Raw genomic sequence first — 24,945 nt, 5'->3', positions numbered from 1 at the left:
GGGGTTTGATCCAGAAAATTAGTTGGGTTTAGGCACAGATCAGGTCGTCACCTCGTTTTCGATTTGCCCGGACAAGCCCGAAGTTTGTTTGCAAGGCGAGGAGCGCACCTCTCTTTACGACTCATCACTGAGATCAGACGAGATGCTCGTATAACGACAGCGGGACTATGCGCAGACCGCGAGGGACTCAATTGAGAGGCGATTAGCGCTCCACGTCTCGCAAGCTTCACGGGATATACATGTCTCCTGACTACTCAAAGTATATTTTTAACACTTTAACTTCCTCCCGGCGCTCTTACAAAAAGGACAGCCGAGCATTTGCGCAAAACCATGTTCAGCAAGACGCATCTACGCCCGTCTCGCTGCCCCCGGTGCAAGCTGTGCAGGCAAAAGAAGATCAAGGTAAGTAGTCTCTGTCGGAATCTTTACATCGAGTGGGTGCTCGCAAAGATGGCATCAATCACTAATCACCACGCCTCTCACAACAGTGCGATTATGCGCAACCGCGATGCGGCCCCTGCGTCAAGGCCAACCTGACGTGTGAGCCGTACAAGCAGCAGTTTCACTTTATCCACGCGGAATCGCAGCCGGCGCAGGACAGTGCTGGGATGGCGTCTGCAGGGAGCACCAGTGCGCTGTCGTTGCGGCAGCAGAAGCCGTGGCGCGTGGCGACCACCACGCCACACCCGAGAGGGAAGAGACCACCGCGGCACTCGGCTGCTGCTGGCGACGCGCCGGAGCTGGACTGGCATGTCGCCACGGCGCCGCCGCCGCCTGCATCGCTCTCTGCTGCCCAGGCGCTCGTGACGAGCCCGATGCTCATGACGGGATCGCTCGCGCGGGCCAGCGTGTTTGATCAGTTCCTGCGGTACTACCTGCCCGACGGGCCGCGTCTGCACGCCAACCACTCCTCGAGGTCGTGGCTGGCGACGGCGCGGGGCCACCGGCAGGGATATCCGCCGCTCGAGGCGGCCGCTTGCGCGCTGGGCGTGCTAACGCTCGGTCGCGGGGCCAAGGACCTGGCGATGCAGAGGCGGAGCTTGAGCCTGTATGGCGATGCGCTCGGCTTTGCGCGGCGGTGGATCGCGGCGCAGATGACGCCCGACGACGGCAATTTCTTGCGGGTGCTGGAAACAATTAATCTGCTCTCTCTCTTCGAGGTAAGGCGTTGTATTATGCCGTGTAGGAGATAGACTGGTACTAAACGATTTCAAGGCCTTGGCCCCTCCTGATAAGCAGCAACGGACGTTGATCCATGTCGCTGGACTCTCTGCGCTCATCAGGTTGGCTGGTCCATCGGCATTTCAGGAACCCGAAGCTCATAACATATTGCTTCACGCGCGTAGCGCTATAGTATGTACCTCCGGGTGCTTGTTGCTCTATCCTGTTGCTTGTTGCTTTAATTTCTGACTTTCTTATCAGATATACACCGCAGTACTTGAAGAGAAAAGAACATTCCTCGCAGACCCGAGATGGGTCTCGGAGCCTTGGGCCTACATCCCCAAAAACAACGTCAGCATCTGCCTAGACGCCATTGCCTTGGTCCCGACACTTTTGGAGTTGGCCAATACAATTACCGACTCAGTCGAAAGCGGCGGTTACGACGGCGCGCATCTGCTGCCGCCGCTGCTGCAAGAGTTCGACGCAGTGTCCGCCCAGCTGCGCAGCATGCTCCAGGAAATGTCGACGCTATTCGTACGCACGCCATATGGCAAGGGCAGCGGCAACGTGCACGAATTCGCCGCCGTGCAGCTCCACCACTGCTGCGAGCTCTTTCGTCACGATGCCGTCAGGCGCGTGGCCTGCTGCCACGTCAGTCACCACTTGATGCCCGCCACCTTTTCGCGCTATACGGAGGAGGTGAGCCACTCGCGGCTGGAGATGGAAGTCTCGGCGCGGGCCATTATTGCGGACATTGACGACTTTAACACGGACGGCTGCGGGTTCCTGACGGCGAATATGCTGTTCCTGCCGACGCTGGCGGCGAACCAGTTTTTGAAACGAAATAACAGCGAGGATGAAGAAGTCATGGCAGCCTGTAGACAGACGACCAATACTTTCATCGACCGAGGTTTTCAGTTTTTCCAGAATTTCACATAAAAGCCGTTGCACAAGTATCAGCCGGTTTACCATTTACCTCACGGATATAAAACCAAGCGCTGTCAAAATCATTCGACAGACAGCAAAGCACCCAAACTACTAGACAATATATAAGCTAATCAAGTTTTAAAAAGGGTACATTTCACAAAATTCTGATACTTCGCCCAGATAGCAATCATATTTCCTCAGTGTACCGGAGTATGTTCCGGGTAGATGCCCAGCCAACAAGTGGATGTAATGCGATTGGCCACTTTAAAAGCAAGACCCGCTTGTGAACTTTGAACCGTGAGCCGTCCATTGATAGACAAACTCATCGCCCACAATGTGAACTCATTGCAATCATCGCTTAAACAATTATCGAAAATGGTCCATGAGAAAGAAGTTCAGTACCCGACACCATGCTCTTTGCTCTTCCGCGACGAGGCGCAGCGCTGGCAGGCCGTGCAGGACAGGGACGCCGCCGCCGACGGGTTGTTTGTCTACGCCGTCAAGACGACCAAGATCTACTGCCGGCCCATCTGCAAGGCGCGACTGGCACGGCGGGCCAACGTGTCCTTTTACGACACCGGCCGCGAGGCCCAGGACGCTGGCTTCCGCGCGTGCAAGCGGTGCAAGCCGGAGCTGGCGGGCTGCATGCCCGAGGAACTGGCCGTGCGCAAGATCCGTGCCTTTGTCGAAGAGCAGCGACGAGGCACAAAGACCGGCGCGGCGGACTCGCGACTGAGCCTGAGCCAGATGGCCCGCCAGACGGGCCTCTCCAAGTGGCACTTTCACAGGGTCTTTAAGCGTTGCGTGGGCGCCACGCCGAGCGAGTTCCTGCGCAGCGGCGGCAGCAGAGCGGTGCCCTCGTCGACATCCCAGTCACCGCCCACCACCACCACCAGCGGGACCCTGTCGCCATGGACGGACTCGGATTTGGACGTCGGCCTTGGCTGGTCTCCGCCGAGGAACGAGATGGATGGCCAGCACGACATTATGGACTTTGCCTTGTTTGATGTGGAGTCGGCACTGATGCCGTTGGTGAGCGAGAGTGGCTTCGTTGGCTGGGACGATGCCAGCATGTCTTTTGATGATTTTCTCATTTGGCCAGAGGAGAATTGCACAAAAATCATGAAATGAATGGGTCTGGTAAATCTTCCAAAACATTTCCCTGCTGCTCGCTCTACGCCTACAAAAGACATTCGCGTCAAGTACCTACCGCGCGTTGCCTCCATTTACGGCCACAGAGGCCGGCACAAACGGCAGTGGCTTACAGCAAAGAAAAGGGACCTGTCAATATTTTCTCCAATATTGACAGGAAGGATTTTCCATCTTTCCCACACCTCCCTTGTTCAGCTCGGAGTCCGGGCGGCCAAATTTTCTGCGGTCTGGCGTTGGATGTGACCATGAGCTGACTAAAAGGCGCGCTCTGATTGGTCGGCTCCAGATCTATCATTCTCCAACGCAAGGCTAGAGCGGGCGATTTACAAGGGAATCCGATCGCTCCAGCCAACCGAAGCGCTTGCTTTTGGATTACCATGCAGGGTCAGTAATGCCATGGCGGTGATTGGGCCGTGCGGATCTCGGGGCCAGCTGTTGTGAACATTATATGAATGGGTTGTTCCCTTGATCATGAACAAAGACTTCTGGCCAGCTGGATTATCCGTTCACCGTTTTTGTCCTGTTTACTTGATACCCTTGATATAAATCAAAAGCACATCTTGATTCAAGATTTCTTTTATTTCTGGTTTCATTTAGTCTCATAAATCCCCAACTCTTACACTCCCACTCGCCATCCTCTTACACACATACACACACACACACACACACAGACAAACACAACCGAGATGGCACCTACAAACGAATCCTCCCCTTTGCTCCCCAGCGAGCCCGCGATTGAGCGGTACTCGCCCGTCTACGAGGAGATAAAGACGATGCCCGAGGAGCAGGGCGCCCTCTTCGACACGACCGACATCCTGCGCGACGTCATCATCGGCTTCTCCGACGGGCTGACGGTGCCCTTTGCCCTGACGGCCGGCCTCTCGAGCCTCGGCAGCAGCAAGATTGTCATCATGGGCGGCCTGGCCGAGCTCTTCTCGGGCATGATCTCCATGGGCCTCGGCGCGTACCTGGCCGCCGTCACCGAGCGCGACCACTACGCCTCGCAGGAGGAGCGCGAGCGCTGCAACGTCGACGCCATGCCCGACGCCCAGCGCTCCGAGGTCTACGCCATCCTGGAGAGGTACGCCGTCTCCCGCGCCGCCGCCCAGCCGCTCGTCGACGAGCTGTGCCGCAACCGCGCCCACTGGGCACGCTTCATGGTCGACTTCTCGCTCCGCCTCGAGCGGCCCAATATTCACCGCGCGTGGATCTCGGGCGTCACCATGGGCCTGAGCTACCTCGTCGGCGGCCTGATCCCCATGATTCCGTACTTTGTCATGCCCCACGTCGGCCAGGCCTTCTTGGTCTCCATTGCCGTCACGGCCGTCATCCTCCTCATCTTTGGCTACGTCAAGAACTACGTCGCCATTCGCAACCACCGCGCCGGTCTGTGGGGGGCGATCCAGACGCTCATCATTGGTGTCTTGGCCGCCGGCACAAGTTACATCATCATCAAGACGCTGGATTCCTAGAGAAGCAAAAGGACAGCGGGGGTCGTTGGCGCATATTTCCTTTTCCTTTGTAACTCTTATGGTATTCCTCCATTACCTCGACTGAAATGTCCAAGTCGAGCGAGAAACGGCTGGCAGTTGGGAAGCTGCATGCATAGCGTTTGGATTTTCTTGCTAGAATTATAGCGTTGCTTTATATAACTCCCCTCGACAGACTGGAGGAATGAATATCATCATCATTTCACGATTCATTTACTTAACTCATCTCCTTATAAAGTGTATAAATTATTTCGTACTGGAGCTTGCATCATGTATGTCTTGTATTGAGTATCAAGATGCCCTTGTCGCAGCTCTTCTTCAACAAGCCTTCTTGTCCACCCTGCTGAGCTGACGCGGGCATGATACGAAAGGCAAAAAAACATTACACAAACCAAAACACACTGTAGGAAGACGCTGTTTGCTTTCTCTTTAAATGCTAGACTATTGGATGCGTCGTTATTCATGAGTCGTTTCTAGCTATACTTGATTGTCTTTTTGGCCAATCCTCTGCAGCTAGCTGTTTCCCCAAAAATGGCTACACCAGCCATACGCTTTTCCACCGCCCAAGCTCCAAAGCAATGAAAAGAAAGGCAAAAATCTCTGGTACCGAGCCGCAACTAACAAAATCATCCATTTCATTCCCAGTACTTTTTGGCCAAAGGGCAAGCCTGTATGGCGCCATACCTCCGCAAACAAAAGTGCCGATGCCGTCTCGCCGCGTCAATATGTATACCCTTGCAGCTCACCGTCGTCATCATTATGAAGTAGCAGGTCTAAATCAAAATCATGAGGCATACCATCGAGAGACAGCTCATTGCCAGCTCCTGTGTGCTCCCGATTAACCTTGCTAGCTTGGAGATCTGGCATATAGCGTGGAACCTGGCTCAAAGAAGACGAAGTATGGCCGCTTTGCATTGGCCAGATGTACGAATTGGCTTGCCATTTAGATTTGCTTGCTGTTGCGACAGGCGGAGGCGAAGTCCGCTGCTGCTGCTGCTGGTGCTGGAAAGGATCTGTCCGCTGGGATGCCGCTTGCGTATAATTATTTTCATGCGGAGCAGATGGTCGCGTGTTCTGATTTACGTCTTGGCCTATGCTTTGTGGTGTAAGAAAGTCAAATCGATAATCTGTATAAAAATTGTCATGGCTGGCTTGGGGCTTCTTTGACTCTTGGCTGGCGGCGATAATTTCTTCTTGTTTCACCAGTGCCTGCTGAAAAGTTTCTTGGGCGGCGGTTGGAATTGGCGAGGGAAGAGGAGGAGAGCCCTGCTTAGAATATGCCGGGAACGTATTAAAGCCGGCATGGCCATTCTGTGACCAGTTCGCCTCCTGACGACTATCAACATCGACTTTGTTTCGTTTGAAGCACGTCTCTGCAGGGCTTTTTTGAGCGGATTTCCGGGGCGGCAGTTCTGGCACAGGCTCTTGACGAAAATCTAAGTTGGATGCCGAGAAACGATTGGAGTTGGCGGGCCTACGCGAAGGCCGCATTGACTCCTGACTGCCATCAACATCGAGGTCGTTCCGCATGAAGCCCGTCTTTTCAGGATTAACTTGAGCGGGTATCGGGGGCGGAAGTTCTGAGAAGAGATCTTGAAGAGGGTCACAGCTAGAATACTCTGGGGGCGTGTAAAAGTTGTCATGCTTTGGTTGCGGCCCCTTTGACTCGTGGCTCCCAGAAACCCTAATTCCGTTTCGTTTGAAGCCTGTCTGTTGAGGAATCGCAGCGGCTGGGGGGCTGAGATATTTCGCCATACTCTTGCGATAAGAGTCTGCTGCCGGATGCGCTATCGACTTGTTGATATTGCCGTGGCTGGGTTGGGAATTCTTTGGCTCATAGGTGCCAGGGCCACCGATTCCAAGTTGCTTCGAGACGAGCTGTAGAGACTGTACTTGCGCTCGCTCTGGACTTGAAGAAGAGACCGAGACATAACCTTGATTAAAGTTACCAGGAGATGTGTAAAGCTCGGAGTCCCTTGAAGAGAGCTCGTGTCCCTGTATTTTGGCATCGGTTCCCCGGGGCGTCGCTGGTTTTCGAGCAGGAGTCTTCGGCGCAATAATCCAACTCGGCAGCGGCGGCGGCGGCATTTCACCGAGGCGTGGGAAGACTGAGCTCGATGTAGGAGACAGCACATACTCTGCTCTAGAGGCAGTGTGCATAGTCTTGTTGACGCGGTCATCAAGAGGAAGCTGAGGCTCATCGGTCAAGTCGATAAGATGACCTTCGTTTCCATAAGCTAAAAGTGGCTCTGAGGGTCGGGGAGCCGCTTGTCTAGCTCTCTTGGGGAATCTGCCAAACTGCTGATCCACGTCGATGATCTCAGCAGACGGCACGGTAGTAGATATCATGGTCGCCTCTGATTCAGCTACGGGGACTGGTCCGTCCACTTGGCCTGCCTTGTTTTGTATCCAACGCATAATGTGCGCGGCAACCTCATCGCTATTCGTCTCCAGAAACATCAGGTGGCCGTTTCCAGTCGTCTTATATCTCTCCAAGAAGCCACAGTCAACCGTAAGACCGGCCTGCTGCATGAAGTGCAGCGTTGAACCGTCATAGGCCGAATGAGAACTTGCCTCGCCAGTAAATATGACATGGCGCACCTTTGATAAGCTGCTGAGTTTTCGGATGTGCATTTCGCCGTCCTGATGCGTGATTTGTTTCAGAAAATGGAAGCCGACAGGCATATTCTCTGAGCTGTACTGAAGGACCATGGCCTTCCCGGTGTCTGTGTGGACAAATAGAGCCAGGTCCAACGGATGCCATCCCGTCGTCTCCTCGCTCGGAAGCGACTCTGGTCGAGCGGCAGGGCTATACGTGAGAGGAATGGTGGACAGGCCGTATTTGAGACGATTCGGGTTGAACGAGGTGTAAGAATCAAACTTGCGCTTGCCTTTTTGTTCAACAGTCGCGTCGCAAAAGGGCGGGCCTGGCGGCTCGACAGCAACTACGCCCGCCACAAACGCGGGCTCGACATCGGCCGCAAGCCATGATGCCGTTGCACCCGTGCCTTCGCCGATGAGAATGGCTTTCTTGGTAACCTTAAGCAGGCTCCTGAGCGCATTTTGAGCGAGCGTCTGCCGCTCTTCGGGTGAAAAGACGAGCGATGTCAAAGAGGCGCAGTATCTGTCGAAAATTCTATCGCCTCTCATGCCAGTCTAGTATGAATTAGCGGACGCCGCAGGCAACGGGGAGGCTGATATCGGACTTACGCCTGGCCATTTGTCATGTTTCAGAGCAGTTGGCCAACGAAGGTTGTCGATGTGGTTGAAACGCTCCGTTGCGGTCACTTCTCTTTCAATCTGGGAGGCCTTGATGCTTTTGATCTCTGCATTACTTATCGCTTCGCGAGTCAGATTGTTCGATTTTCCGGTAGCTGGCAGATCGACGAGGTAGACGTGGAAGCCCTTGCCCACGAAATACGAGGCCCAGCCGGGGTCTCCGTTGGGTTTGGTGAGCCAGATCTGCCGTTTTGTTAGCCCGCTGGTATCATGTGGATGGACCTTAGAATGACAACCTGACTGGAGTGATAATCACCATGAATGAGAATTATGGGCCATTTTTGTGTTCTTTTCAGGGGCTCGAGGCTCTCGACATACATCTGACCTCGGATGTAGGTGCCCTGCCCGGATTTAGCGCCAGCTTCCCACTCATGGTTGACGTAAAAGGTTGTCCGCCTTGAAAAGCTCTCAGTCCTTTCATCCTCGACCACCGCTAGATCTTCTGTGGGCGGCATTGTGGAAGACGGTATGCCTTTAGCGTATTGGCCTGTGAGGGCCGAAGTGGGAGCGAGTTCGATGGTGGAAGAATGAATGCCGAAGAAATCGGAAGGTTGCTCTGAAGCTGTAAGCTGTTGTAAGTCAAGAGATGAAAAGGCAAAAGCGCGGCAGTGGAAGAATTGAAGTTTTGTTTGAGATCGTAATAGGCGAAGAGAAGGGAAAACGCGGATGGCGAGAAAAGATGTGCGCTTGGAAGTGCGCCGAAAGGAGAAGAAAGAAAGCGGCTTGTTCGTTTGTGTCGACACTATGCCAGCTGGCAACCTCGGCACCAACACGGAGCCAACGAAGTGAATTGAATCGGCTGTTTATGCAAACGGTAGCTATCGTACATGACTTTCTTTTATCAAGCAAAGTTCATACATGCCTATGGAGATCCATGATCAGCAATATCCTCCTTCATGTCCGGAACCCATCCCTTGGGCCGCTCGCTGCCGCGAACGACGAGGCCGTAGCCCAGCTTCTCCACCTTCTTGACGCTCTGGCGCATGGCCTCGACTTTGTTGCGGTAGTCCCTCGTCGGCACGTCACGCATCATCTCGTACGCGCAGCCCAGCTCCTGCATGTCGCTAAGCAGCGTGCGGCCGTGGTCGCCCAGCAGCTGGCCGGTCTGCGCCGTCGTGATGGTGGCGAAGCGCATCAGCTCGCCAAACAGGTCAAAGACGCCATACATGTAGTCGTACTCGGTGAGGCGGACGTCGGCCGGCACGGCGGCCTGCGTCTGCTCCGGGGTGATGAGCGTCTGGTGGCGCAGGTAGTGCGCAAAGGACAGCGCCTCGACGAGCTCCTCGAGGCACCGCATGGAGGACTGGTAGCGGTAGCGGTTGATGGACTGCAGGTCCGGCGCGATGGACCCGAGCAGCGTGGCTATTTCGGCTATCCTGGTGTCCATGTCCTTTTGGATATTGGGCGGTAGCTCTTTGTTGAGTTCCTTGACTCTGTTGCGTACATTGGTTAATATGGCTGAGTAGGTGGGCGAGACTTGTTTGCTGGTGGTGTGTACCTTTGTAGTGCAAAAATGCTGGGTGTAGTGTTAGCAGGAGAGTTCCTAAATACCAGGGACAGCCGTGTAAATAACGTACATCTTTTTACTTTGTGCTGTTACGTCTCTCGAGACTTTGACAAGGCGCTCGCGTCTGTCGTGGTGCTGGTCCAGCTCGTCGCGGAAACCCTCAAACATGTCGTGAAAACGGCCGCGCGGGCCATCAGCCACGGCCTTAGCACGGCCATTGTGATCCCGCTTGACACCAACGGCCGACATATTGCAGGATAAAAAAGGATAAGAATAAAATGAGATATAAATAACGAGTTTCCTACAATTGATAAGGATGGATATAGACGGTCTTTTATTAGATTGATGCAGGATCTTGAAAAGTAGGCTCGGAGTGGAGCTGGTGCAAGCTGGGAAAAGTTCTGGCGACTGGCGGGCCGCAAGCCTGGGGCTGGTGTGGATCTGGATCTCAGAAGGTGAAGAGCTTCGAAAAGGGGAGCTGGGGGCAGTCTAGACACGCGACAACATCCACCGAAGTTCATCTCCCTTTCCAAGGCGGCACGATACTTCTTGGCTGTATCCATCCTTGAATTCTTATAAATTAATCGGCCGCAATTGGAAACGCACAGCCTGATTGTGCCCTGGGGCCGACACAGCATGTCTCACTCGCATCACCACTGAACAGCTCATCACCACCAACTGAGCACACGGCATACCCATACAGCTGTATACAACACCCTCGACATCAAATGGCAAATCCAGCAGCCGTCTCCGCCAACAGCGGTGGCAGCGGCCTCGGTGCACTGTACGCGCTGTTCGACCCCGTGCCGCTCTTTTCCATCGCCGCCGTCCTGCGCATCGCGCTGCTCCTCTACGGCATGTGGCAAGACGCCCACTCGGCCGTCAAGTACACCGACATTGACTACCTCGTCTTCACCGACGCCGCGCGCTTCGTCGCCGCCGGCGAGAGCCCCTACGCGCGCGACACCTACCGCTACACGCCCCTGCTCGCCTGGCTGCTCGTGCCCACCGCGCACCGCCGCCTCTTCGAGTTTGGCAAGGTCGTCTTTGCGCTCGCCGACCTCGTGGCGGGCTGGCTAGCCGTGCGGCTCCTGCGCGGCAGAGGCCTGACGGCGCGCCGCGCGGGCGCGTTCGCGGCCATCTGGCTCTGGAACCCCATGGTCGCCACCATCAGCACGCGCGGCAGCGCCGAGGGCCTGCTGGGCGTGCTGACTATGGCGCTGCTGTGGGCGGTGCAGCGCAAGAGGGTGGCGCTCGCGGGCGCGGTGCTGGGGCTGGGCGTGCACTTCAAGATTTACCCATTTATTTATGCGCCGGCGATTGTGTGGTGGATGGACGAGGAGAGGATGCGTGGTGGTGCTGCTCCGGCCAACGAGACCAAGAAGAGCCCGTCGTTGGTGGAGGCGGCGATCAACTTCGTGACGGTCGCGCGTGTCAAGCTGGCAGTCGTTAGCCTGTCTACGTTTATGGCGCTCAATGTGCTCATGTACTCGATGTATGTTTTTGTTCACCCTTCGCTCTTTCGTTCCTTGACCTGACCCTCGGTTGATAGCTATGGGACTCCGTTCCTGGTACACACGTACTTTCATCATTTCACTCGTATTGACCATCGGCACAACTTCTCACCATACAACATGCTTTTGTACATCAACTCTGCGACACCGGCTGGCTCCGCCCCGGCCGAGTCGCTACACACCGAGTCGCTGGCATTTGTGCCCCAACTTCTCCTGTCGTGCGTGCTGATCCCGCTCGTGCTGGCCAAGAGAGACCTTGCCACATCCATGATGGCGCAGACGTTTGCTTTTGTCACCTTCAACAAGGTCTGCACGTCCCAAGTACGTTTTTGCAGCGCATGCCCCTGCTTTCACTGCTTTACTAATGATTGGGGCTAGTATTTCCTCTGGTACATGATCTTTCTGCCGCTTTATCTCCCCGGCTCATCTCTGCTGCGGAAACCCAAACTAGGAATTTCGGCCTTGTTGCTGTGGGTTGTTGCGCAGGGCGCTTGGCTGCAACAGGGCTACGAGCTCGAATTCCTCGGAAAGAGCACATTTGTGCCTGGGCTGTGGTTGACTTCACTCGGCTTTTTCTTCGTCAACTGCTGGATATTAGGTATCATCATTAGTGATGGAGCACAAGGGCCTTTGTTTCACGAGAAGACGCATACGGAGTAGGAAATAGCAGCACGGCCAGAAGGCATCTTAGCCAGGCCAGTGTATCAAAACTTGTTTATTACGATGAAGTGTAATTCCTTGATATGTATCGCCATTCGACCCTTCGTGTACGTGATTAGTTGCAATAGGGTATAATCCAAGCAACTGGTCAAATAGCCGCGTCGCCCAAATTCCAAATAATAAACAAAAATATTAACTTGCCTGCATGGCGACCTTTGGGCAAGATTGATAAATATGCAGCCTCTTCGCCGCACATAGCGCTATGCCGACTTTCTAAAACAAGGGTATAAAGCAAATCCAACGCCGATGTATATGCAATTGTGGTCTCTTAATTGTTTGTGAGGTTTTCAGCTGCGCATGTGTCGCAGCTCAAACAATCACTGTGCGGTTCGAAAAGATTTGATAGTTGGCAATCTTCAGGGAGGTGATGCGCGTGCGAGGGTACTCCGGTGAAATGACAATACGCCCTTCTTTGGTGTATGATATGTTGCCAAATGTGTCGCTCAAGTCGAGAAACCTGGTGCCTGGCCGAGCTCTCGCCATTTCGTGAATGATTTTATTACTCCAGACTCCGCTGCATTCGCCGCGTTGATATAAAAAGAAAGGGTTCAATGCGGGTAGAATCGAGTCTGCTGTCAAGTTAGTAGGGATGGCAACAAGGCTGGTAATGTAAATACGGACCCAGATCAACGAATCGAATTCTCAAATACTCAACCCGCTGGTAGTGGGCTAGAGATCTAATGCCAGAAATGACCAACTTTTCGAATGCCTCGATGAACCCCATGTCTTGGATGCCGGAGCCAGAGTCGTGGAAGAGGTCGGAATGTCGACAGCAATTCTTGAGCGTCACGTCGATTGATCGGAGCCGACTTGATGGCGCCATGGCACTTTGATTAGCAACTTCGAAAAAGTTATGACATACACGGCCCGTGTAGGAAAACTGCTCAAGCCTTGGCATGATCTTCGCAAGAACTGTACAGATGTGCGTTTGCTGGGCTGCCTTGGCATAAAAAGCAGGCACAAGAGCCTCTCGCCTGTAGTCATTCTCAAGACACAGGCTGAGATGCTTGATATTTGCCGGCATGTACGGCATAAATTGAGATACAGTAATGTAGCTCTTTGATTTGGGCTTGCTGTACGCACCCTGCCACTCCTCTATATTTGGAAGAGCGCCAAGAATGGAGACAAAATCACAGTGGCCTCGCATCAGGTTCCACTGGCCTTTGGTGACCAGGGTGGTTATGGAGTGGACAACTGGTAAAGTTGGCCCACCGTCGAGGCCGTAGCGGTTACTATGGTAGTGCATAACCTTGGGCGCTTTTCGACGTTCACCACCTTCGAGCGTCAGAATTTTGACCTGCGGCAAGACGCTAGAAACAAACAGGAAGACATCTTCCAGAGTGCAGTTGTCTCCTGGTAAAGTGTAAGTCGCAGTCGACAGATCACTTCTCAGACTGGGCAACATGGATGTATTGGAGAGTGCCAGAGGCCCATGACGTGGCTGAAACACTGGGAACCATATCTCGATATGCTTGACATAGTCGGCAAGGTGTTCACGACCAGCAAAATGCATGACAGCCTGGTTGATGGAGCTGATGGTGCCTTTCAACTTGATGTGGCGGTACAGCCTCTGCTGTACCAATATTCTCCATGTGGGGTCGACGAGGGCCAACTCGGTCATCTCTCGTCTCCTTGAGGAGCGAATCGCCGTGCCCAGGCCTCTGGCTGCGTTGGGTGACCACAGCCCAGACCTTCGGGAGACGGGCGCGCATACTCCAAAGAGGTGGTCGAGAATAGCTTCGTGGACTTCGATTGGGGCAATGGCGAAATAGCTCACGGGTCGTCTCTCGTCACGAGTGTCATCGGCGGCTGGAGACGTGGGGACTCTGTTTGAAGCGATAGCAATTGTAAAGTCGAGAGTATTGGAGCATGTCGTTTCTTTGGTGTCGGCAAACGGATACGGCGTGCTGCTTGGTCGCACTGGAGGCACCAAGGGAGAGGCGGGCTCTTGGAATATTTTCGCGTCGGGACTTTCGCGAGGGCCTGCAGCAGGAGGGGAATCCAATACACTCGATGCGACCGGCGTGAGCCTGTATGGTAGGCGAGTCGTGAAGTGATCGGGCGGGCTTCCTGATTGGCATTCTGTTTGGCGGCTGTCTACAAGAGGCGAGATGTCGCTCTTGATGGGGTCGCGATCGAGGGGGCAGCGGTCGGCCATGATGCAACACAAGAAACAAGGCGAGCGCACTGCAAGAGAGAGGAGCAGAGCATGTCAGTCACGAGCGGGAGATCAGAGAGGAGCACGAGGGCTCCAAGGGCCGGATGACGAGGGAGGGCAGGATTCCAAGGCAGGGTTGAGACGACGAGGAGAATCTATAGCGAGAATAAATTCAAACGATGCCGAAGGAGAAAAACATGGAAAACCCGGCGGCGAATATCGAGCCAAGGCTTATTAGCCACCTTATCAGGTTGCTGGTGGCAATTAATTTCGTAGCGAGCGTGATGGGCGAAGGGATTTGTGGTGGCGCAATGGGCGGGCGAATGTAATTGCGCCTGGTGCAGATGGCGTGTCTTGGAATTCTTTTGCGCAGCCGAGCGTCGATGGAACGCAGAATCTGCCGCAAGGGCAGCGCGGTTTCAGTCGCAGGGCGGCAAGGTGGGCTTTTATCTCGATTGTTTAAAATGAGGTCTTTCGGCGGCGGCGGCGGCGAGACAGGCAGGCGCTGGCGGTGCTGCAATTAGACCACGCAATGGCAGAAAGGTGCACGTCGACGACGATGGTTCGAGCCTAGAAGCTCCGGCTGACTCGATACGGCCCACGATGAGGAGAAATTTAAAATCGTCGAGAGAATGCAGTCGATGCGACGAGAGAAGGAGGTGCAGCAACACCAAAAAAGAAACCCCCCGGAAACAGAAACGTATCAAAGGGAGAGAGACGGTGAAATTGGGCAATGGGTTGAAATTAAAGAAACACGGCAAAATCTGGGCATCTGCAGGTGGAGAGAGTGTTCCAGTTTGGGGAGGGACCGGCGCTGCTGCGGTGGCGCTGCGGACGCTGCACGGGTCCTGCACGCCGCCGGGACGGAAGGGTCTACAGGCGGGTTTAGGCGGGTGATGGTGCCGTTAGCGGCCTGCCAGAGGGGCCAGTCGGCCAGGAAGGGGACCCTGGGAGCTGTTCTACGCGGCCAAGTGGCCTCGCAAGCTTTGGGCGCCGCCAGTTGTCCTATCAGCTGTAAATGATGCCCAATAAAACGCCCAAATATCTGCATACCTTATCTACAGTAAGTAGGTACTAGTTAGGTAAGTAGGCAGTACCCAACTCGATGCTGGACCGGCTTCGTCGACACCGCCTGGGTCTCGGCGATGATGCCCAGCGATGCTCCCGCCTTTTTGCCTTGGTTGCGCCCCATCGGGCAAGATCTGATGATGACGCCCACTTGGTACACCCGCCTGTACTTGTTAGGTAGTTAGCTGCATGCTACTTGATTCAATCATGAGCACCTCACCGAGTCTGCTCCCCGCACGGCATTTCTTTCCCCCAATACACCAAGACCTGATCGGCTAATTTCTTTTTTTTCTGTGCCTTTTGCTCCCAAACGTGCAACTCCAATAGCGCCTCTCCGCTGTCTCATCCCCACTCCGTATCGTTTCCATGAACGCTCGCTGCGATGGGCCGGAACTGGTACCGGGACTGCAAACAGCGTCATGATACTTCAATTCATCATCGCAGACTATCATCTCCATGGCTTATCCCAAAGTACCGCTCGCTCTAGTTGCATTTCCTCGACGTCCTACTTATCGCTCCTGAGCGATGACACCATACGTCGTCACGCGCTGTCCCATCCAAGCACCTCACGTGTATGTATAGGTACGCCAGGTCCCGATCAGCATTTCGTCCTCGGCTTACAGACTCCAGATGCTGCTGATAAGTAGCGACGTGATGATACTGCTCACTCCAGCAACCCAAGCTGTAGCTATTCTCTTTGACGCTCTTAGATTTTCTTTTATGAAATTACTTGCACTTGCTACCAACTTGTCATTGATTTTATTGCATATTTCACGCCTTGAGATCCTAGCTAGAGGCAAAGGGAGCTCGCTGGGTGTCTGAACCTCGCCTTACATCTTCCAAGGTCACAGTGCTAGGTCAGGAACAAGAGCATCGTGGATAACCACAACTTTCACACTTGCTATAACTGATAGGTCTTGTGCCAGATTGTTAAAACAGCACAGAAGCTGGGTTCTTCTTCTATTAAGCTTGTTTCGGTCGGGTTATTAACAGATATAGTAGTGCGATAGAGGTGTAGCAGGTTCTGTCGCCGATTTCGCAGCCACACAGCAATAGAGTCGCTTCTTACGCAACGTTGAAACAAGTGCAGCAAAACCAGCTGCTACCCGCGTCACATTTTATTACTCGTCGGTCTGCCTCTCTGCCGAGGTCCGGTCCCGATTACCTGCGACACGGCTGGTCATTGTAGGTGTCTTGCGTCAATTAGCAGCGTGTGTACTATAGACCTAGGCTGTGAGGCTGCGTCCCATGCTAAAATCACCCCATTCAGCCAAAACGTAATGTGTAGCTAGTTGGCTCGTGATAATATTTCTCAGGCTTGTAAGGGCAGAGTTTCGCATTCAAGGAAAGCGGCTTGGCACTGTTTTCTTAGCTCGCCATCGGCGACATGCTTCATACATAAGTCGAAAACATTTAGCCACTGATCTGGAGATGTTAACGATATAAAATGAAAGGGGCTTGAAAATGACTTGTTACGGATTCGGACTGCGCGCGTCCTAAAATCTATACCGAGCAGCAATTAAAAAAAAGCTGTGCGAAGTGGGCGTTGGCCGTTGAGGTGGGCGTTGGTGAGGAATCGGCCAACGGCCCCCATAAACTCGAGACACTAGAGAGTTACAGTCACAGCTGGCTAGTTGTTTTCATCTCAACTATCAGTACAGTATAGCATGAACCAGACATCCCTGCTGATCCTCCAGCGTTGTCTCTGCTGACAAAATCTCGGCAACTGCATGAAGCAGTCTTGTTGCTGGCACATGTTGAATACCATCAGGCTATACGAGCAAGGCTCGCTGCACCACAGGTCTACTGATCTCTAAATCCATGCGCTGTTTTATCAAACAGAAACCCTAAATCGCACTGGCAGAAACATGCATACCTCGTAAGCACAGGTGAATGGCATTTGGCTTTCAATGCTATTTCGGACTCTGAACCGGCCAGTTGAGCAGCCCAGTGTAGGCCGTGCTAGCGACACAGTACGACCACCTGGGACGGCTGCCGCCTGCCAGGCCAGCCAGCGTTTGACCTTTTTCACATCTTCCCAAAGTGCTTTGATATATCAAATCTCTTCCTTCACAATGCACTTCCACTCACCTGCAATTTCGATTCCATCAACAGGACCAGTAGCCTGCACTTTGTCGACAGCCAATCATTCCATCAGTAATACGTAGGCGCCCAAACACGCTGGGGTCCAGCAAGGCACAGCGTGCTCCGTCACAGCCAATCACTTGTGCGACCTCCCAGGCGGGCGCCAAGCGTGCACCGCACTACGGGGTGTGGGAGTATCCCCGGGTAATACGAATTAATGCAAATGCCACCAGCAATGAATCTTGGCTGCCATCCGGCTCCGACAATCTGTCGGTAGGAACCCCTCTTGCTGAACCACCCCTGGATGCCAAGTCGTTTGAGATGGGCATCCGCGTCCTGTATGCGAAACCCTCCGTCCCGTAGCCTCTGACAGGTGGCCCGCATCGTCCTCTGACCAATTGCTGTTGCTGTTTATTGGCTAGCTCCATCTCCCGGCCCTGCAGCTTGGTAGCCCCCCATCGCCCAGTGGACAAGGATTCGGGGGGGGGGGGGGCGCCATCGAACTAACGACGACACTCCGACACGAAAGCCACACACTTACAGGTCGGGGACGTCGCACCACTGAACAACACCCACCCGCCGCCCAGCGGCTAATGCTTTGGCTAGTTGGCTAGCAATGGCTCTCTGTGCGTCGGGCGCAGGTTTTGGACTACCCTGGTGCTTTGTTATTATTAGCCAGCATGCGTACGATAATTCCCTTTTCCCCTTTGTGCAGAGGCGCCCATCCGGCTTTGTCTGGCCCCTTGACCGGCCCACTGCACGCCAATACCAGTCTCACTCTGCTTCGACCCCCAGAAAGACACCCAAGGCTGTTTCCAGTAGACGGAGTCGTGCTTCACAACTTCAGATGTCCGCGTGCCCCCTGCGACCATTGCTTCTGCTTTGGGCGTGCAGGCCTTGGCATTTTACAGCTATTCCCGTTTTCTTCTCTATTTCTAATCCGCCTACCCTCATGCAGCCTCGCTCTTCTTGCCGCGTCTTCTTTGTCCTTTGTCCTCTGTAGAGTCTTTGGCAGGCCTCTCTTTCATTTTACTCTGTTGTGTTTGGCTGGGCCAACAACTCTTCAATCTATTCTTGGTCTTTCTTTCATTCATCTTTCTTCATTCTTTTACGAGGCTGTCTTATTTCATTTACCTTCGCGCACAAGCTCTTTGTGATTCTTCTTATACGGCAACAATTTCTTCATCCGAGACTCCCCCAACCCGACTACGCTACTTTATTCAGCATCTGCTTCATCATGACGCAATCAAACTTCTTTGTCACGTCCATGCTTTTGCTTCTCGGCCTTGCTGCCGCGGCTCCCGTCAACTCTCCCGATTCGACTGGATTTAGACTCCCCATCAAGAACAAAGATGTCAAAGTCGCCAGCATCATCCCCAACCGCTATATTGTCGTGTACAACAACACCTTCGAGTCCAAGGCTATCGACGCAATGGAGGCGTCTTTTGCCGCCTCCCTCAAGAAGCGCAATCTCGGCAAGCGTAGTCTCGACGGCAAGCCTCTCTCCACTGAAGTCATGTCACTCAGCATGAACACATGGCGTGCCAGTGTCCTTGACGCCGACGACGACATGTTCATGGAAATGCACAACTCCAACGAAGTCGCTTACATTGAGGCCGACGCAAAGGTTCACACCCAGGCTGTAATTGCACAGATCAACGCCCCACCTGGCCTCGTTCGCCTCTCCCACGACCAGGCTGGCGGCAAAAATTATGTCTACGACGAGTCTGCCGGCGAAGGTATCACGGCTTATATTGTCGACACTGGCATTCGCGCCACCCACACCCAGTTTGAAGGCCGTGCTACTTTTGCTGCCAACTTTGTCGATCGAGTCGTAAGTCTAACCCGGGAGCTTTATTTCTTCGCAACTGTGCTAACCCGCTAAGAACACTGATGAGAATGGTCACGGATCACATGTCGCTGGTACTATTGGTGGTGCTACCTTTGGCGTCGCCAAGAAAGTTCAGCTCATGGGCGTCAAGGTCCTGGGCAAGGATGGTGGCGGTGCCAACTCTGGTGTCCTTCAGGGCCTGAACTTTGTCATGGCCGATGTCAAGAAAAAGGGCCTCGCTGGCAAGGCCGTCATGAACATGTCGTTGGGCGGTTCGCGCTCTGACGCTGTCAACAGTGCCATTCAGCAGCTTGCTGCCGCTGGCATTGTTCCCGTTGTGGCTGCTGGCAACGAGAACGTAAGTGGTAACCATACGCCAAAGGAAAATAGGTTTACTAACGTACATTTTTGTAGCAAAACGCAGGCAATACCTCCCCTGCTTCTGCCCGCGCTGCCATCACCGTCGGCGCCATCGATGCCAAGAACGATGCCAAGGCCAGCTTCTCCAACTTTGGTCAATCCGTCGACATTTTTGCTCCTGGTGTTGACATCCTCAGCGTCGGGATTAAGAACGACCAGGATACAAATGTTCTCAGCGGAACTAGCATGGGTACTGTGCCCCCGATCTTCGCTCATTCATGAGCTGGCTTGCTAACATTTGACATAGCTTCACCCCACGTCGCCGGCCTTTCTGCCTACTTGATGGGGCTGCAGAAGCAGATGGAAACCCCCAACCAGGTTGAAAACCTCATGGAGAACCTCGCTGGCAAGACCGGCGCTGCTGTGCGCGGCAACGCTCAGGGAACCACACCCCTCATTGCCAACAATGGTAGTAAATAGAGAGGAGGCAAAGAAAGAAGTAGGCGGTTTCCAGGGTCACAGCGAGTGCTAGCAGAGCCGATCTCTCTCGGGAATTGCCGTTTCCATCCTTTTGTACATCTTTTTGTTACTTATTCGCTTCAGACATGTAAATACTGCCACGCAAACGCGTCGTCCCAGTTATATAATCGCGTTTTACAGGCAAATCAATGAGAATGCATCAAAGGACCAATAAAAATTGAACAATTGAAGAGTCGCGCATCTTGAATAAGAAACAAAAAGCTTATGAAGAAAAAAAACTATAGCTTACAACATGAAGATATATATCTGTCTGCTTTTCGACACAGAGCCGCCTTGAATAAATGAACCAAGAGCAACGCCAAGTCGTGCCCGCCCGTAAGAGCAGGCTAAGAGCAAGGTTGATATAAGCACTTCTTCGGCACAACCACAGTCATGAAAGGACTGAATTGCAATTTGACATCCGTGCTAACAAATTTAAACATATCACTAAAAGAATACTCACGAAAGTAGCGCAGCCCAGGGACAGGGTATAAGAATGGCATTAGTAGTATGATTAGTCTCGTTAAAAAAAAGGGTGGCCCGCTGCAGCACTAGTCCGCAGCCACAGAAACAACTCGCATGATATGTGATGCGTATATAATGACGTCTCGAACGGCCGATATAATGGGGGGTTGAAGAAGAAACAAATTCGCAACGCGTGTAGTGTACAAATGTCCTACAACTCGTCGCGACCAGCACCGGCGAGAGGTTGGGGAGGTTTGGGGGCGTCGAGACTGGTCCACAGCTTCTTCACGTCGGAGAATGTCGAGGAAAAGTCGGCACCAAAGAACCAGGCAATACCGACCTTGATATTTCTGTCAGCCATTGATGTGACGTTAAATACGCAGTAGAACTTACCATGACGAGAGCCATGAAGCCAAGCGACAGGAGGACAACCATCCACAGGACGAAGCCCTCGCCGGGGTCCGCAGTGGGCTCGTCCATTTGTCTCTTCTTGTTCGTAGCGTTCAGCTTGGCTGGGTCCTGCTTGGGGTACAGCGTCTCGATAAACTGCTCAATCTGCGATAATGTCAGTACACGGATCGACCAACGACAAAAAGGAATTGGTTAGGAATTGCTGTGAACATACCTTGGCGCAGCGGGCGCTGATGGCCAGGAAGTTGGGGTCGCGAGGATCGTTCTTCTTATGAATGCGGCGCACATATCTGCGAAAGACTTCGCACACTGTGAAGAGATTTTGTGTCGACTCGAGCATGATCTGGCAGGCATCGCCCTTGGTGATCTTGACGTTGCGCTCGAGGATGGCGGGGTTGCGGAAGATGAGCTCGAGGGTGGCAATGGCCATGGTCTGGGGAATCGCGACAAAGTTGAAGCAGCTCTGGTCACGCATGCCGGCCATGTAGAAGAGGCACTCCTCGGCGTGCTTGAGGGCGTCGAGCACCATTTCGGAAATGCAGTTGAGGGCTTGCTCGCGCTTGGAAAGCTCAAAGAGGTCCTCCCACTTGTCAACGTGCTTGCTCCAGATCTCCTTGGGGTACCAGCGACGGGCATCAACCCAGTCCTCGTGGATATCACGGATGATGTTGGTCTTTTGCAGGAACTGGCCCATGGACTCTGTCAAGGAGGGTCGCTCAGCGAGCTTAGGGTTGGCCAATTCGGAGGTGACAAATAGTCTGGTCAGACCCTCGCCGACAAGGCCAGCGACATAGTGGCAGTAAAGCTCGTAGTCCTCAACCGTTTGCAGACCGTTCTCGATCTTGTCGGTGTCGGCGGCGTAGTCTGCCATGCCGTTGCCCATCTTGAGAGTAAGGTCCTTGATAATTTCGTAGTATTGGGGCTTGAGCTGTTTCAGCTCGGTAATGACGACGTCAAAGTGTTCGAGCAGCTCGGCGTCTTTCTCTTTGCTCCCGTGGAACTGCCAGCCGTCAATTTCCATGGTCTCGTGGAAGTTGCGCAGCATGGGGGTCTTTTTGTCGAGAGGAATCGCCATGTCATCTTCGATTGTATCCAAGCCTCGGAGAACGAGATAGAAGAGGGCGACAGGCACGAGGAGCTCGGGGTTCAGCTCCTGAATGACCATGGCGAAACTGCGGCTTGTCATGTTGAGATAGCGGAAGCACTCCTTGAGGTTGGCGGACTCCTTGCTGGTGTCGCGCCTGTGAACGGGGTCATGCCAGAGCTTCCTAAAAGACGTCAGCGATTTGCTCAATAGAATAGCCTAGTGAACGTACCATTGGATAATGGAACGCAGCTGGTTAGGATGCATGAGATAGTAGATCGCACCCATTGTGACGGCTAGAATGTTGATTTTCCCAAGGGGGGGTTATAAAAGCAGAACACTGCGATTGGGGACGAATCGACAGAATCAAGTGAATGACTCAATGTTCTAGATGCAAGGAGAGCAAGCCTGGAATGGGCGGGCCTTGAGTGAGATAAATAGGCCTCAGGATTGCGAGCAGGATGAAAGCTGGAGAACAAGTCGAGATGAAAAACGAAGTGCAGAAAAAACTAGGGGCTAATTTGTAGTGGAGCAGAGCCAAGGAGGGGTGCAATTTTAGTGCTGCAGGTCGCCAGCCGTCCAGCTCTGCCAGGTAATTGCCAGGTCCGAGAACGAGTACGCTAGCGGGACGGATCACAAGAGGCCCAGGGGAAAGAGATGCTTTGGGCTGCAGAGAATGGATCGCGATAGACGCGGTCAGCAGTGAGTTCAAGGCCGGTTTATATAAATTTACCGAGTCCGTAGGTATGGAATCATCCAGTAGTTGGCGCGTTCGATACCTGCCTACCAAGGCCACGAGACGGAGGGCCACGGACATGGTACCTAGAATATCGGATGCATTTCCGCGTGCATTAACGCCTAGCAAGCTACCTAGTTACCGGTTTTCATCAGCCACTATCAGCAAGCTTTTAAAGGACGTGTAAACGTGCACCGCCATAATTCACGTGCGTGTTCCCGCCACAGTGACGGCCAGCTTGGCCTGACAACACAGCCCCTCCATTACGTAGCAGTCGGTGTCGGTCATCCTAAAGATAAAATTTCCCGACCAGGCACCATTACACCTTCGGCTCTCCATCTCCCGCCACAACTGCTTGCCGCGGGCGCCGTCATACCAGTACTGCGTTTTCGATTCTCCTCGTATTCCGTATTCTCGTTTTTCCATACACATAGCTCGCCGTGCCTCCCGAACACGCAACAATGGTTGTCGACACGGTCTACTACGATGCGCTCGGCGTCCAGCCCACCGCGACCGGGATCGAGATCAAAAAGGCCTATCGCAAGATGGCTATCATCCACCACCCAGGTATACCCAAATCTTTTCAAAAAAAAAAATTGCACAAAGCGCAGCGTGCCCGCCGTCGCGTCTCGCCCGGTACACCGGCCACAGTAGCTAACCCGCACCCGCACCAGACAAGAACCCCAACGATCCTACCGCTCACGAAAAGTTCCAGGCCATCGGCGAAGCCTACCAGGTCCTGTCCGACAAGGACCTCCGCGCCGCCTATGACAAGTTTGGCAAGGACCATGCGAAGCCGCAAGAAGGCTTTGCCGACCCGGCCGAGTTTTTCTCGTCCATTTTCGGCGGCGAGGCCTTTGTCGACTGGATCGGTGAGATCAGCCTGATGAAAGACCTCACCGCCACCATGGACATTACTATGCAAGAGGAGCAAGCTGCGGCCGAAGCGGCCGAAGCGGAGCAGGCCGCGGCCGCAGCCGAGGGTACCGGTAAGGACGAGGCCGACTTTCCCGGCACTGAGGAAGCTATGAAGGAGTCTATGAAGGAGTCTATGAAGGAGCAAACACCAGGCGCCGCTCCCGCTACTACTGCTGCTGCCGCCGCCGTACCTCCCCCTACTATCGTTGTTGATGAAGAAAAAACTCCTGCGGCCGCTGCCCCTGGTGCAGTCCCCAATGCAACCCCTCCTCCTCGCTCTCAAGCCACATCACCGGCTCCCTCGACCGGCTCCCACAACCGCACACAAATCCCGCTACGCCCCGCGCTGGCCGACAAGGCGCACGATGACAGCGACGCGGCGGCTTCGCTCGCCGCTGAGGATGCCAAGAAGGATAAGAAGAAGTCGGGCCTGTCCAAGGAGCAGCGCGAGCAGCTGGCCGCCTTTGAAAAGGAGCGCGCGCGCGTCCGTCAGGAGCGTGTCGACAACCTGGTGCAGAAGCTGCAGGACCGCGTGAGCGTGTGGACCGAGACGGACAAGGGCGACGACGTGACCAAGGCCTTCCAGGAAAAGATGCGCCTCGAGGTGGAGAACCTCAAGATGGAGTCGTTTGGCATTGACATCCTGCACGCCATCGGCCAGACGTACGTCGCCAAGGCCTCGGGCCTGCTGCGCAGCCAAAAATTCCTCGGCTTCGGCGGCTTCTTCAGCCGCCTCCGTGACAAGGGCACGCTGGTCAAGGAGACGTGGAACACCATCAGCAGCGCCATCGATGCCCAGCAGACCATGGAGGACATGGCCCGCATGGAGGAAAAGGGCGGCGAGGACTGGACGGACGAGAAGCGCAGCGAGTACGAGCGCCGCGTGACCGGCAAGATTCTCGCCGCCGCCTGGCGCGGCAGCAAGTGGGAGATTCAGAGCGTCCTCCGCGAGGTCTGCGATAGTCTCCTGAACGATAAGAAGGTTCCCCTGTCCAAACGCCTGGAGCGTGCGCAAGCCTTGGTTCTCATCGGCGACATCTTCAACAGGGTAAGCGAAAAAAAAAAATGTTTCTACTAACACTTGACTTGATTGCTAACTTTTTTGGTGTCTTAGGCTCAACGTTCCCCCGAGGAAGAAGGCGACTACCTCGTCTTCGAACAGCTCGTCCACGAGGCCGCCAAGAAGAAGGAAGACGAACACAAGCACAAGAAGGACAAGAAGACCAAGGAAAAGTCCCCCGCAGCAGCTGCTGCTGAGGACGTTCCCAACGTCCCCAAGGCATAAATCGAATTTTAGAAGGGACAGGTGTCGAGCGGTTGACTATCATTATTTGTTTTATATTCCCCGAAAGCGAATGTATGAAATGGAAAGATGTCCTATGAAAGGAGGGCGCTAGGAGAGTGACGAATTGCATTAGGAAAGGTCACGGCTTACGAACCCTTCTTTTCCCTTGTGGCATAATATGTTTTTTTGGTGTTGTGTTATAGACGATGTGGATATTTTAGATAGAACATGGACGACGGCGCAGGGAGGGCTGTTTCTCGCCACCTCCTCTCTCT

The 24,945-nt window shown here is 53.8% G+C and overlaps 10 protein-coding genes across 10 annotated transcripts; 6 read left to right on the top strand and 4 right to left on the bottom strand.

Annotated features, from left to right (window-relative positions):
• Positions 1 to 330: 330 nt before the first annotated feature.
• Positions 331 to 2,100, top strand: LMH87_006804 (uncharacterized protein; the record flags this gene model as incomplete). Its single annotated transcript, XM_056204750.1, has 4 exons — positions 331 to 402; positions 489 to 1,160; positions 1,216 to 1,353; positions 1,423 to 2,100. 4 exons carry the CDS (start codon positions 331 to 333, stop codon positions 2,098 to 2,100), a joined length of 1,560 nt encoding a protein of 519 aa, XP_056060073.1.
• A 363-nt stretch (positions 2,101 to 2,463) lies between these two features.
• Positions 2,464 to 3,219, top strand: LMH87_006803 (uncharacterized protein; the record flags this gene model as incomplete). Its single annotated transcript, XM_056204749.1, has 1 exon — positions 2,464 to 3,219. The coding sequence occupies one exon, from the start codon at positions 2,464 to 2,466 to the stop codon at positions 3,217 to 3,219; it is 756 nt and encodes a 251-aa protein (XP_056060072.1).
• Positions 3,220 to 3,926: 707 nt separating this feature from the next.
• LMH87_006802 (uncharacterized protein) lies at positions 3,927 to 4,712 on the top strand (the record flags this gene model as incomplete). The annotated part of the gene is made up of 1 exon (XM_056204748.1): positions 3,927 to 4,712. One exon carries the CDS (start codon positions 3,927 to 3,929, stop codon positions 4,710 to 4,712), a length of 786 nt encoding a protein of 261 aa, XP_056060071.1.
• A 1,963-nt stretch (positions 4,713 to 6,675) lies between these two features.
• On the bottom strand, positions 6,676 to 8,464 carry LMH87_006801 (uncharacterized protein; the record flags this gene model as incomplete). The annotated part of the gene is made up of 4 exons (XM_056204747.1): positions 6,676 to 6,757; positions 6,868 to 7,886; positions 7,941 to 8,192; positions 8,246 to 8,464. The coding sequence occupies 4 exons, from the start codon at positions 8,462 to 8,464 to the stop codon at positions 6,676 to 6,678; spliced, it is 1,572 nt and encodes a 523-aa protein (XP_056060070.1).
• Positions 8,465 to 8,871: 407 nt separating this feature from the next.
• On the bottom strand, positions 8,872 to 9,765 carry LMH87_006800 (uncharacterized protein; the record flags this gene model as incomplete). Its single annotated transcript, XM_056204742.1, has 3 exons — positions 8,872 to 9,442; positions 9,508 to 9,525; positions 9,587 to 9,765. The coding sequence occupies 3 exons, from the start codon at positions 9,763 to 9,765 to the stop codon at positions 8,872 to 8,874; spliced, it is 768 nt and encodes a 255-aa protein (XP_056060069.1).
• A 479-nt stretch (positions 9,766 to 10,244) lies between these two features.
• LMH87_006799 (uncharacterized protein) lies at positions 10,245 to 11,690 on the top strand (the record flags this gene model as incomplete). Its single annotated transcript, XM_056204741.1, has 3 exons — positions 10,245 to 11,011; positions 11,069 to 11,351; positions 11,409 to 11,690. 3 exons carry the CDS (start codon positions 10,245 to 10,247, stop codon positions 11,688 to 11,690), a joined length of 1,332 nt encoding a protein of 443 aa, XP_056060068.1.
• A 369-nt stretch (positions 11,691 to 12,059) lies between these two features.
• LMH87_006798 (uncharacterized protein) lies at positions 12,060 to 13,908 on the bottom strand (the record flags this gene model as incomplete). The annotated part of the gene is made up of 2 exons (XM_056204740.1): positions 12,060 to 12,319; positions 12,372 to 13,908. The coding sequence occupies 2 exons, from the start codon at positions 13,906 to 13,908 to the stop codon at positions 12,060 to 12,062; spliced, it is 1,797 nt and encodes a 598-aa protein (XP_056060067.1).
• Positions 13,909 to 18,298: 4,390 nt separating this feature from the next.
• LMH87_006797 (uncharacterized protein) lies at positions 18,299 to 19,732 on the top strand (the record flags this gene model as incomplete). Its single annotated transcript, XM_056204739.1, has 4 exons — positions 18,299 to 18,895; positions 18,948 to 19,250; positions 19,307 to 19,502; positions 19,560 to 19,732. The coding sequence occupies 4 exons, from the start codon at positions 18,299 to 18,301 to the stop codon at positions 19,730 to 19,732; spliced, it is 1,269 nt and encodes a 422-aa protein (XP_056060066.1).
• Positions 19,733 to 20,447: 715 nt separating this feature from the next.
• LMH87_006796 (uncharacterized protein) lies at positions 20,448 to 22,019 on the bottom strand (the record flags this gene model as incomplete). Its single annotated transcript, XM_056204738.1, has 4 exons — positions 20,448 to 20,576; positions 20,630 to 20,791; positions 20,862 to 21,915; positions 21,964 to 22,019. 4 exons carry the CDS (start codon positions 22,017 to 22,019, stop codon positions 20,448 to 20,450), a joined length of 1,401 nt encoding a protein of 466 aa, XP_056060065.1.
• A 909-nt stretch (positions 22,020 to 22,928) lies between these two features.
• Positions 22,929 to 24,670, top strand: LMH87_006795 (uncharacterized protein; the record flags this gene model as incomplete). Its single annotated transcript, XM_056204737.1, has 3 exons — positions 22,929 to 23,034; positions 23,142 to 24,433; positions 24,500 to 24,670. 3 exons carry the CDS (start codon positions 22,929 to 22,931, stop codon positions 24,668 to 24,670), a joined length of 1,569 nt encoding a protein of 522 aa, XP_056060064.1.
• Between the last annotated feature and the right edge of the window lie 275 nt (positions 24,671 to 24,945).

The sequence above is a fragment of the Akanthomyces muscarius genome, chromosome 1 (assembly GCF_028009165.1).
Source record: "Akanthomyces muscarius strain Ve6 chromosome 1, whole genome shotgun sequence".
Classification (NCBI taxonomy): domain Eukaryota; kingdom Fungi; phylum Ascomycota; class Sordariomycetes; order Hypocreales; family Cordycipitaceae; genus Akanthomyces; species Akanthomyces muscarius.
This window is presented reverse-complemented; position numbering and strand designations above follow the sequence as displayed.